Source organism: Leptodactylus fuscus, chromosome 9 (assembly GCF_031893055.1).
Source record: "Leptodactylus fuscus isolate aLepFus1 chromosome 9, aLepFus1.hap2, whole genome shotgun sequence".
Lineage (NCBI taxonomy): Eukaryota > Metazoa > Chordata > Amphibia > Anura > Leptodactylidae > Leptodactylus > Leptodactylus fuscus.
In genome coordinates, this window is record NC_134273.1 from 81,822,321 (window position 1) to 81,835,537 (window position 13,217).

Sequence of the window (13,217 nt, forward strand, 5' to 3'; positions counted from 1 at the left end):
GTGTGTGCGCTCTCAAACATACTCAGGGATATAATCCTTTTCTTTAGACGCTTTCGTTAACGTTTGCTTTTTGTTTCCGATGGCAGCGCTGGATTAAACAAGCCATGGAAGATGACTTCTCACAGCCCGAGAGCTCTGTACAGGAAAAGTCCCAACCTTTATACCAAAGCAATGAGAACATCGCCTCTTCCAGTGAAAATAGTGCAACCAATACAGGTATGGGACTATAATAGGGACGCAGTCACACCAAGCTGCTTGGAGTTTCACCCAGGACATTAACAGTGGTTTCTTGGTACTAGAAACTCCTAGATACGTATACGGTCTGTATTTCAGCTGCAAATCCCATCCCGACTGTGGGTTTAGTGAACAAAACTGGCGTCTTCAAAGTGAACTATTAAACCAAGTGTTGGGAACATTAGACTTACTGTTGGGTTGGGGTTTGTAGCCATAGTTGTGCCACGTTTCAGCCAACTGGATATGGCCTGAAGCTTCGTAGCTTGTATCTGCAATGGTCTGAAGCTGTGTCTCCTGGTATAGCTCATTGATCATCTCTTGTCTTACAGAAATTACGGTTCCCTTTAAAAAATGGAAGATGAAATACATCCTAGAAGAAAATTCAGCAATGTTGTCAAGTCCTGTGCAGTTTCCCCCCGCTCTTCCGAACTCTATGACAACAGACTCTCTAAGTCCAATGCAGACAACGCCCAGCTCTTCCCTTCCTGGTGAAGAGGAATCCCGATATGGATACGGACTCATGTTCTCTCCCATCCCTTCTCTTGCTGCTAGTCGTTGTAATACTCCACTACAGTTTGAGGTAAGGACTTGACGCACTACATAGTTGTGTTAGCCTCTGTGTGACTGGATCAAAGCTTACTGTGGGAGGAAGCTAAATATTCTTGCTGTACCATAGTTGGTTTCTCATTGTGAATATATGATCCATTACATGAAAGGGATCCGTCATGGGATATTGACATTGACTATTCTTCTCCTACCTTTAGATGTCTTCTCCGCGCCACCGTTCGGTAGAAATCCTTGTTTTCTTATGCAAATGAGTTCTCTCACAGCACTGGGGGCGTCCCCAATGCCGCAAGAGAACTTTCCAGCGCCGCCTCCATCTTCTTCAGCAACGGCCTCTTCACGCGTCTTCTTCCAGCGCTGGGGTCAAACTTCTACACATGCACAAGTCGGCTCTGCCGCCAGGCCTCGGGTGTTGAACTACAGGAGCGTACTGCGCATGCTCACGTAAGCGGCCACAAGAAAATGACCGCACACGTGCCCAAGGCCCGACGGCAGAGTCGACTTTCACATGCGTAGAAGTTTGACCCCAGCGCTGGAAGAAGATGCGCGAAGAGGCCATTCCCGAAGAAGATGGAGGCGGTGCTGGAGAGTTCTCTCGCAGCATTGGGGATGCCCCCAGTGCTGTGAGAGAACTCATTTGCATACTGAGGAACACCGGGATTTCTACCAAACACCGGCGTGAAGAAGACATCTAAAGGTAGGAGAAGAATGGCCTTTCTTAAGGTGTCAGTCAGATTTGAATGATAGGATCCCTTTAAAGGAGGTGATTTTGTGAAGATAAGCCCTATTAAGCTCCCCAGGAACCAACCCAACTATATGAGCCAGAAAAGAGAACAAACTTGTATGCGCTGCCCCCTGGAGTTATCCTTGTACCATGTGCATGCCATGGATAGAGATTTGCATTTATACATCGCTTATTACAATATAAACTGGCTGGTATGGTCTTTGTTCATATTTGCCTAAAATATGTAATCTCACTGTAAGGAGATGTTCTGAGTGTTTCGGCTCGGGCTGGTTTCCCCCAGGCTGCCTCAGTTGTCTGACACTTTACAGTGGATGGAGCCTGAGACGATGTGGTGCGTCATTGGCGCAGGTCATGGCTGTATTCTGTTTTCTGACTTACTTGTCGTAGTAAATTCCCTTCATAAAGACATTTGAAGTTTCTATCATTTTGGTTCATATTTAATAAAATATAAAATAAACCAATTTAGCCTCAATTCATTGTAACTTTTAACTACAAATAACAATTTGCTTTCTTCTTCTAGAACATTTCCTCCCCTGAGAGTTCCCCGGCGCATAGGCCCGAGTCCTTGTCACCCGAGGTAACTATAGCAGTCTATGGCACTTGTTCCAAATGGGCCATATGTGGGGGAGGGGGTGCGGAGGGTTAAAATCACTTTACTGTGCACAAGAGTAGAAATCCTTAAGAGTTTGTCCACTTTAGGAAAAACTAACTTTCTGTTCCTTGTGTCTCTCAATACTTTCCAGCTTTGTCTTCGGACTGATGCAGATTTGCCAAAGGCCAATTTCTTGGATATCTCCATGGAGAATTGCCCGGAACACCAAACCACCGTCATCACCGGTCTGGCCGATCTGGCCTCTCAGTCTCCGAGCACGTCTGTGCCGTACAGTGGCCTGCCAGAAGCAAATGTTTTATCGAAAGGAGGGGAAGGGTCCTCGCTGCTAAGAACGTCAGAACAGACTTTCCGGACTGAGTTCAATTTAATGTACGCTTTCTCCCCTTTGAACGCAATGCCTCGAGCCGACGGCTCCTTACGGGGTTCCCCTCTTGTAGGGGAAAGAAAGCCTTCCCAATCGGACATGTACTGTGGCTCCCCTGTAGAGGCCTATTATACGAGGTCTGTGCCTGGACTTGTGAAAGAATCCGCTCAAGGGTCTTTGTCTCCTTGTAGTGAAAGGACTTGTGAAGGGGTCAGATCTTCTCCTCAAAATCCACCTCAGAGGAAAAAGGTAACGGAGGTCAAGAATGTGCGTCTACGCCAAGTGCGATAACCAGTCACTTGGAGATTTCGTTTGACCATTGGGATCTGGTATCATTTGTATGTTGGGCGGGCGTTTGGCTATTGACCTGGTTAAACCCCATAAGAGGAGCGGGTCAGCCTCCATTCGTACATGCAGTTTTTAGGTCTGTTTTTGAGCCAATGTCAGATGTAGAGTCAAAGTGAATGGGAAAACTTTGAAGACTCCTTCCTGCTCCACCTGTATTTGGCTCAAAAACGGCACTTGGTGATTCCTGACAATCTTGTGGAAGTAAATCGAGTGATGGCCGCACATGGGTTCCACCACTTCGTTCACATGGAGGACTTGCAGATTGCTCTAGACCTCCAAAGATGAATGAGGGTGTGGAGATGTCACTAGGACTCCTCTCCCAACTTGTGCTTCCTTATAGTCCTAATTGATCACGTAGTTCATTGCACAACCTGGTTTACTTCTGACATTGCTTTCTCTTCCCTCCTGCAAGGTGTCTTTGTTAGAATATCGAAAGCGAAAACAAGAAGCCAAGGAAGTCACGTCTTCTCCAAGCGGGGACATTATACGCTGTACAGGGACTCCAACACGCCAGAGCAGCAATGGCTCCATTTCTGATATAGACCTGTCAAGTGCTTTGCAGATGCAAGCTCCATCCTCCCCTCCAAGTGGCTTTTCATCTCCCGTTCACCCCTCCATGCCTCAAGTTGAGGACATCAGCCCCATAGAAAGAACTGTTAGCTCTTCTGCCCACTCCAAGCAAACGGAGAGCATCAGCAGCAGATGGTAAGGAGATCTCGACACCTCCTCCACCGACCTCTTGTTAGGCTTCCTCATGGGAATGCGAACGGTGATCTATAATTTATGTAAATATATTTATTTACAGGATGGTTCCCACGTCGGTAGAGCGGCTACGAGAGGGGCAGGGGTTTCTGGAGCGGGTCTTGAGAAGTGGGGTTAAAGTGTCACAAAGAGGGGAGATGTCTCCTTCTAGAGAGAGCAGTCTGGACAGAGAGTCAGGTAATGTTTAACTTTCGGTGGGGGTCTTTTTAAACACGGAAATTTGGAGAGATGGTCCTCCGCATCGAAATACTCTCCAAAAACCATCATGTAACGGGAGGCGGTGATGGAGCCGCACCCCTGCCCCCGAATGTGCAAGAAACTACAGCACAGTGAATAGTACCAGCTGCAGTTCCCTGCACGGCCAGGAGCGCCCCCTGCAGGGTAGACTTCGGCGCAGTGTTGCAGCGTTTTAAGTCTCGGGATTGTTAGGGGTCCTGCCAATTATAAAGGGATTGGCATAGGTTATATTGATATAACCCAATAAGACTTGCCAGTGTTTGTGTACAGTGTATGGCTCTCTAACTTCACATGGTTTAGGTTAGACCTGGGCAATGTACTTCCCGCAGGCCACATCCGGCCCTCTGACTGCTTCTGTCTGGCCCGCATAGCTTGTGGAAGTTTGTTCAAGGACCTGTGATGATGTCATCACAGCCTATCACCAAGATAGGCTATGACCAGTTAGTGGGCGGAGCCACACGGGACTGTGCTTGCTGCCGGCAATGGAGGCTGCTGGCTGATAAAGAGAGAAGAGACAGCATGTGTGAGCAAGAGGGGGGAACTAGGGGCAGATGTAGGGGGGCAGGTAAACTGAAAGCAGATGGAGGGGAGACAGACTGGGGGGCAGCTGGAGGAGGACATTAAACCATGAGGGGTAGCTGGAGGGGGACATGTCTGCTTCTAGTTGCCCCCCAGTTTAATATCTCCAACTACCCCCACTGTTTAATGTCTCCCTCCAGCTGCCCCAGTTTAATGTCCCCTCTAGTGTCTGCTGGTTTATACTGGGGCACCAGGAGAGGGACTTAATACTGTGGGACATTTGAAGGAAAACGTTATAATGTGGGGACATATAATGTGCGGGTGACTGTAGGAGGATTATACTTTGTGGGGGCACATGGAAAGATGATTGAGAATGGGCGGAGTCAGCATAGAAGTGGGTGGAGCTAAATTTCCCGCAGCTCGCATGGTCCTCTAGAACGTTACAATTTCTCATGTGGCCCCATGGGAAAATGAATTGCCCACCCCTGGTTTAGGTAATTATTCTCATAATTTTTTGTTTGTTTTTACCCTTTGCAGAAGATGGGGATTCGGAGATGCTGAACATGGCGGTTTCTAAAGGACCAACCGTTAACAGCCCTTCAAGACACAATTACCAGGTAAGGAGTTGCTGTAAAGGATTATTCCAGGCTCCCAGAGGTCATGAGAAGTGGATCCCCAGCCGTCCCATAGAAGAGAATAAAGCAGCAATGTGCATGCTTGGCTGACCATTCATCGGGGGCACATGGGACCCTGTTCTTGTGGTTGCTGGAGGACAGACATCTATATTATTCAGTTTCCTAACTTTGTTTTTGGTCTTTTTTCTCCCCTCAGTTCCTGCAGTGCGACAGTCCTCAGCCGGAGCCGGTCAGCGTCCTCTCCCAGAATTCATCCCCCTTCCGTGGCCCCACAGCTCAGCCTGCTGGATTCACCTATAGGACACCACAGCGGACGGGACACGGTCACGCCGAGTCCTCTGTTATTTCCTCCTCTTTCTCAAGCCCTTCCCATATGACTTCCACAGACTCTCCCACCGCTCAGAGCTCTGGGTATTACGGCAGCCAGCAGCTTTACGGAAGCAACGCTGGAACGTGTCCGCCAAGGAAAAGCTTCCATCACCGAGGCCCCAGCCGTGAGGCAAGTCCAGCCCAATTGCTCAGGACAGACTCGATTTCCTCAGACTCACAAGCCAGCACTGGGGCTTCTGCTAATTCCTCCACCCCACAGGGGTCGAGATCGGACTCGAGAACTATAAACGTGCCAGGCTCCAGGATAAGCGCTGTGTCCAGTCCGCAGCATTATTCGCAACGTGGGTCTGGCGTCCACCAGTACCGGCTGCAGCAAATGCAAGCCTCGGGAGTCAAAACTCAGACTGGCCTTTCCTAGGACTCTCACAGAGGAAAGAACAGGAGAGCACTATGTCCCCAAAGCCATTCCTGGACCTAGAGATGGCTCAAGCCTGCACCCGATGGACCTTGCAGGGCTAGGACTGAAACAGGCGGAGGCGAAATGTGCCGATCACATCGGCTCCCTCGCTCTACACTCACCGCAAGAAAACTAGACATTTTGGGGAAGTAAAATAATATCCGCAAAATGCCGAAAAAAAATAGTGTAGACCTTATACTCCTACAATTACTCTGTATCACCGGAAACCACCTGTAGTCACTTGTGCAGTAAGGACGGCGGTTTTATGATTTACGTATAAGAGATGATAAATGGTTAAAATTAAAGCTGAATTATAAGGGCAGGGAGAAGGGGCGGGGGAGGGGGTTAAACAAGCACCTAAAATTGTAGCATCAGGTTATAACAGATTTTTATTTTAATATTTTTTTTGGGGGTGGGGGAAGGGTTCAACTTAGAAAAGGGGGGTAAAGCGTTGATATACTCTGGCCAGTCACACAGATCTGCCCTTCCGCTCCTGTGTCTGGGAGAGCCGGATCCGTGGTCATTATAGGAGGATTTCTGAGGTCGGGTTATGGATCCAGAGGTAGAGAGAAGTGTAAGAGAGTAGGACCGGGCTCTGAATAGCCGCAGGGTCAGGATTGCTACTATTGGTTAAGTGGACGATGTCCGCACAGGATGGATACGCTGCAGAATTGTGTACAGAAAACATACGGTAGTTATATACATGCAACATGGCGGGTGACAGCTCTGCTGGTTTCATAGGGTCTGTGATATACAGATCGGACCCTGGCGGAGTCAGGACCAGTCCTATAATCAGGGAGACGGACTTCTGGCATGGTGGGTGACTGATACTGAGGTTCTGCTTCAGTGTTAGGCCGAGTTCACATGGGGGTTTTTCGGCCCAGAACCTAAGGCAGATGCCGTTTCAGGTTCCAGACCAAAATACGGGTAGCTGCAACTGGATGCCGGTGCAGTCGCGCACTCCGCTCTGGATTAGGCCCAAATGAACGGACCTAGTCAGGAGTATCTTCAGGCGGATTCGCCTTGCGACAAAGAATGAACATGCGAAACAAAGAACTGACCGGCTCCCATTGATTTCAACAGGAGCTGTCTTTTTGGTCACGATTTGGATACGGCCTCAATCAGGACCAAAAAAACCCCGTGTGAACTTACCTGTACCCAAATACTGTGAAACTTGCAACCTATTTGGCCAGGGGTCTTTGCTACAGATCTCCTCCATTCCTGGCTACCTATAGGGTAAAATCTGCAACAAGCAGCGTACCAGTTGGTGCAATTATTTTGCTGCCCCAGACGTCACACCCACACGGGGAAATTCTGCAACGGTTAATATTCGCCGTAAAATCCATTTCTGCAATGACTTTTTCCTGCAGCACGTGGACAAGGTTTCTTAAACTCTCTCCCACTTTGCTGCTTTCTGGACAGGCAAGTGTGCAGCGTATCCATCCTGTGTGAACATACCCCGATGGTAAGCTTGAAAACCTATTTCAGATCCATAAATCCGCACAGAATTGGCCGTATCCCACTCCTGGGTAACCTCTGGCTTCCATGTTTTATTGTAGGCATTCCAGGGCTCGCACCAGTCGTCCAGTGTCATTTTTGTGTACACCAGTTGAGTTGATAATCTTTTGATATATATCTATATATTTTTTTTTTTTATATGAAGTCCTGGACAGGCCACTTACCATCCCTGCTGTGTATATTAGGGCAGACCTGTCATACATGAAGCAGTGCTACGCGTGAGCGTGGGCCGTAGGCAGAGGGCTGTATATATGTGCTTGACTCTCTTGTACACAGGATTTTCATGTTCCAGGTAAATGCTGCATTGTATTATGCTGTATAGTAATGGACACCATAATGATATCTATATTTTTCTATGAAAAAAAAAAAAATGTTTTAGTGCTTCAGAATATTTGTTCTCTATTGTACACGTTGAAGGCCGAGCGCCCGGCGGAATGTATGGAGGATGGCGACTGAATATTTGCATTGACTGCTGGGTTTGGTCTCCTGATTCAAGGGTAGGCGGCCATTTTTGGGTAGATATGATTGCTTTGTTTTCCCATATAAGTGTCGGGTAGCTCTAACCAAATGCAAACGATTGGTGTCATTGTAGCTTTGCAGCTTAGATACACATTGTCGTGTATACAAGTCCGTAGGGTGGCGCGCCTTGGTTCTGTGATGCATCGACTCCTGTCAAGCCAAGCTCAAGATGTTGATGACCGTATGCACTGATATTAAGGACCTAAGGTTTTGTTCGCCTTGACCGCTTGTGCGTACTGTCTGCACCATCTTGGGCACGGCCGAGTTGAGCCGAGTGGATCTGGTTCACCTTCATTTTGAGGTTTCAAGTGGAACGGTTTCTCTTCAATGTCTTATAAAATGCAAGAACCTATATTTTGGTGGTGGCGTCCCCTAAGGGGTTGTTCAGTGGGGGTGTTTTTCATTAAGGAGCAGGCATAGAATGGGTTAAAAACATACTCTCCTTTTCCCACATTGCTCTTCCTTGGACCTAGCACAGCCAGTCACTCACCACTGTGGCCAGGGATTGGCTGAGCACTTACTTCCTGTGTGGTAAAACGGGACAGGAAGTAGAAACCCGTGCAGCGTCAAAACGTGCAAAGTGGATATTTATAAGATGTGTATCCCTTCTGCTATGTTTTTAACCCGTTCTAAGACGTATCCCCATCCAAAACCCCTCAAGGCTGAGACCATATGTTAGCTCAGTTTTTTTGTTTTTTTTTTTAAAGTCCAAACCAGGATTTTTTTTCTAAATTAATGATTTATTGTTAAATATTCAGGTAGCACTTATCCTTCCCCCGCCTGCTAAATCCACTCCTGGATTTCAAAAAAAAAAATAAAATCTGCAACCCAAAAATTTTTTTTTTAAAAATTCAGCATCATGTGGCCTCAGCCTTAAGAAAACTTGAAGGGGTTAAAGGTGCGAGACCTCCGATCTTCTAACCACTTCACCGCTGATGTACACCAGATACTACTTGAAGTCTATTCTATACCTTTGCCAATATCCGAGCTTCTGCATCATGTCAAGGTCTACGGTTTCAAAAGAAAAAAAAATTTGGTTGGAAATCCGGCGATCCCGTGTTATAATTTGCTGCTTCTCTTCCCAATACTGTCTGTAACGTTCGTGTCCCATCAGAAGACTTTTATGTTTTTGTTAATTTTATTTCCTTTGTATTTTTATGTTTTTTGTTGCTCTGGGGGTGGAGGGAGGGGGAATGTATGCTAGACCTGTACAGTGACGTCTCCAAACCCCACAATGTTTTTTTTACGCCGCCCTCTCCCCCCCTGACGTGTTTACTTTAATAACTGGCAGATGCTTTTATTTAATTTTATATTCAGTTCTAAGCGTTGTATGCTCGCTAGAAATACGGACGTTATAATCTACGGTGCTACATGGACTCATGTTTTTTTTTCGAGTAAGATAATACTGTGAGTCTTCACCTTCCCCCTCCCCCCCTCCTATTCTTTTCTCTCTCTCCAGGTCTCTCGTCCACAGTTGTCCCTTCTTATTTTTTGGTTTTATTTGGTGACTGTTACAGAGTATCGGCCCACTGGATTAAGAATCACGTTTTCCCTCTTGAAATTTTACAAACATAAGGAAATTTTTGTGATTTCCCCCTCCCCCAATTTCAATTTTAATTTTTTTTTAACTGCCTATTTTTATTTCCAGAATTGTACAACTGTGAGACCGGTTAGGGATGGAAATCACGTCACCCTTGTTTTGGGTCTTGTATACTGTATATTACGTGTGTATAAACATCACAGGGTCTGTATTGCAAAGCCTCCACTTTCTGCTGGGCCTCGTGACGCGGCCACTATTTGCCTCATAATGGCTGACTGGGCTGGATATGGGGGGTTTTTTTCGCATTCGGCAGCACATTTTTAAATGGTAGGTCCGTGGGGCGAGGTCACAGAAAGGAGCCTACCGCTATCATCACTCACGTGGAGTTTTTACACAATGATGTAACATTTGATCTTTCAGAAGAGATGTAATAATTTTGATAATAAAATACTTACCTTAAACCTTGTCTGACCATTATTATGAAAGGATCATGGAACGTCTTTGTCCCGAGAGATCTAACGTTTATGTCTGCATGGTTTTTGCCTTGTCTGCTATAGGACGAAATCAAGCTCAACCCCCGTAGTCTGCTCACCAACCCTCCAGTTGGAGGTGACGCTGACTGCATGTAGGATTTCAGTGTAGATGAAAAACCGGAAGGAATCTAAATCTTAAAATGTATCACCACCACCTCAAAGTCTCTCCATCCTTTAATAGGCACGGTTCTGCTGATTCTGGCACATTTGGAATTTTTTCTCTAACCCCTACGGTTCCCAAGCAATCACTTTTATTCGTTTCACCACAATGATTCTCTTCAGTGTCGGGTGGGCGGTCCTAGGCTGCAGCAGGTAGTCTGGGAACCACCCACTCAACTAGAGAGCAGAATTGTGCTAAAACTAACAGTAATGATTTCTCGGGAATGGTGAGGGCTAGAGAAAAAATTCCAGCTGTTCCGGAATCAGTGGAGCGGCGCCTATTGAAGGGTGTGAAGGTCAGGAGTCTTCTTAAAGGTAAGGAGGGCACATTTGGAATACCACTTTAGTTATGAGGCTCCTGTGGGGGAGAATTGTGCTGTAGGAACCAGGAGTAGGAAAAGTATATTGGTTGCTGTTGTGTGGTAGGATCCATAGCGGAGGAGCAAAGACAGATCAGAGTAGGGATGTTCCACAGTAAGTTGGGCCTTATACTCGGCATAGTCCAAGTAATATAAAGATTGTCTCTAAAGCCGGCCATGCACTATTAGGTTGATGGCTATTTCTTCCATACACTTGCACCCTTAACATGACGGAGCGATACTCCTGTACCAAGCTGGGAGAGCAGAGAGCGCCCATCTCATATACACATTAGACAATCAGTCAGTCCACATGTAAGGTGTATGGCCCTTTAAGAGGGCAAATACGAGGATTCCCAAGTTGCTTGATCCAATTCTTGTGCACCTTGCCAGTGTTGGGTTGTAGACCTCCTAGATGAAAGCTACTTACGGATCATCTAAGGTGGTCAGAACTTTTGGGACATCTTGTCCAAGGATTTGAAGGATCCTCCAATCTGTTTGACCAGAACTCAAAGGTAAGGATAATACTATTAATGTAACTTCTTAAAGAACCAAACCGCAGGCCTTGATGTAAGTATTTTGTACTTGTCCTCTCCTGGAGAAGTGTCCCATAAGACCCCATGCTGAATTCTTTGTGAAATATAAGTTTCTCCGTTATGGTCTACAGCTATGACTGTCCTGGACCGCGATGAGGCGCCCCCTTCAGACTGTACAAAGATTGTGCCCTCTGCTTCAGAACAGACAGGTAAGAGAACAAATGTAGCAGAATATTAAGGTAACACAAATGATACGTGTCAGCAGCAAGCTGTGATCTTAGCATTAGGTAACCTCTGTATGGTGGTGGTCCGATATCAGGACCCTTACAGATCAGCTGCTCACAGTGTTAGAGCTGTGACTGGGGCTGAGCTGCAATACTGAGCACTGCCACTATACAATGTGTGGTGCTGTGCTAGCTATAGCTGCACTACCACCCCGTATGTCCATTTTCCTGGGACTTCCACTGTTCGGGTATTGGATAGGTCATCAGCATTACAATCCTGGAATACCCTTTTTTTTTTGGTCAAGGCCACATGGACGTCCACGGTGAAAAAACACCCCAAATCTTCATGGGTTCTGTGTAAGTAAAGGCAGAACCTACAGCACATAACGGCCCTATTGTGGGGTGTTGCTGTAGTCTCAGCCAAATCCTCCATGTTTTTGGGTGGTGATAGGAATCCAAACAATCCCACCCGCCTAGGTAACCGCTGAGCCCCCGGTGTGCCGCCTGCGCCTGTTATGATGTATACCGCTCTCATTCATCTTTATTACACTCTCCTCAGTGAGCTGCTACAGGTTGACGTATAGAATCTCTTCTTACTCTCGCGCTCGGTGACACGCCATTGTTCACGTTGTCCGTGTCACCTTAATTGGCTTCTCGCGGCCGTGTCCTCCATCTCTTCTCATTGAGATGAATTGTCGGTGCGCGGAGCCAAAATGGCATCGCTCTCCCGTCACATCAGCGCTAAGGACAAGCTGTATGAAGTAAGATCAACCCTGACACCTCCGAGGCGCTGAATGTGACAAGGACGTTTTACCGTAGCGCGGTGATTGTTATTTTTAATCAATAAGGTGAAGGAATATAGAGGGGAACGTAGGAAGCGTGTCCAGAAACCCAATGTGAGAGCTGGGGCACTCCGGAGGATTAACATTCATCTAGGAGTGGGACTGTGCATAGCGAGGCGATGGGACCCGGGGCGATGGGCTTGGGGCACAAACAATCCTGGATCCAAAAAATAATGGGTTATTGATACTCGTCACTGAGTCTTGTATTCCGCCACAAATCTACACCATCCATGAAGGGATCCAGCGGCCCCATGTTAAAGGGGTTTTCCATGAATGTAACTTTATCTAGAATTACAGGTCATTAAAAATTAAATATTTTTGCAAATATAACTATTTTAAAATTTGCAGTATTTTTTCTAAACATCCTAGTGGAGACATCTGTTGTCCTGATCCGATGCCAAAGGATATGACCATGAATGGTCAGAAACCCAGCCATGATGTCCTTATTGTGGTCGGGTTATCTTCTCATACATGTAGTGTCCTCCTGATAACCAGCCATGATGTCCTTATTGTGTCCGGGTTATCTTCTCATACATGTAGTGTCCTCCTGATAACCAGCCATGATGTCCTTATTGTGGTCGGGTTATCTTCTCATACATGTAGTGTCCTCCTGATAACCAGCCATGATGTCCTTATTGTGTCCGGGTTATCTTCTCATACATGTAGTGTCCTCCTGATAACCAGCCATGATGTCCTTATTGTGGTCAGGTTATCTTCTCATACATGTAGTGTCCTCCTGATAACCAGCCATGATGTCCTTATTGTGTCCAGGTTATCTTCTCATACATGTAGTGTCCTCCTGATAACCAGCCATGATGTCCTTATTGTGGTCGGGTTATCTTCTCATACATGTAGTGTCCTCCTGATAACCAGCCATGATGTCCTTATTGTGGTCAGGTTATCTTCTCATACATGTAGTGTCCTCCTGATAACCAGCCATGATGTCCTTATTGTGGTCAGGTTATCTTCTCATACATGTAGTGTCCTCCTGATAACCAGCCATGATGTCCTTATTGTGGTCAGGTTATCTTCTCATACATGTAGTGTCCTCCTGATAACCAGCCATGATGTCCTTATTGTGTCCAGGTTATCTTCTCATACATGTAGTGTCCTCCTGATAACCAGCCATGATGTCCTTATTGTGGTCGGGTTATCTTCTCATACATGTAGTGTCCTCCTGAT

The 13,217-nt window shown here is 46.5% G+C and overlaps 1 protein-coding gene across 1 annotated transcript in view; it reads left to right on the forward strand.

Moving 5' to 3' along the window:
* The window catches only part of SETD5 (SET domain containing 5), a 63,664-nt gene extending 53,834 nt beyond the window's left edge, over positions 1-9,830 (forward strand). The window contains exons 18-25 of the mRNA XM_075287476.1: positions 87-216; positions 564-814; positions 2,064-2,120; positions 2,287-2,769; positions 3,281-3,573; positions 3,674-3,807; positions 4,924-5,003; positions 5,218-9,830. Of these exons, the coding sequence (XP_075143577.1) occupies positions 87-216; positions 564-814; positions 2,064-2,120; positions 2,287-2,769; positions 3,281-3,573; positions 3,674-3,807; positions 4,924-5,003; positions 5,218-5,769 (1,980 nt within the window). The 3' untranslated portion in view covers positions 5,770-9,830. The remainder of the gene's footprint in view (positions 1-86; positions 217-563; positions 815-2,063; positions 2,121-2,286; positions 2,770-3,280; positions 3,574-3,673; positions 3,808-4,923; positions 5,004-5,217) is intronic.
* Positions 9,831-13,217: the final 3,387 nt, after the last annotated feature.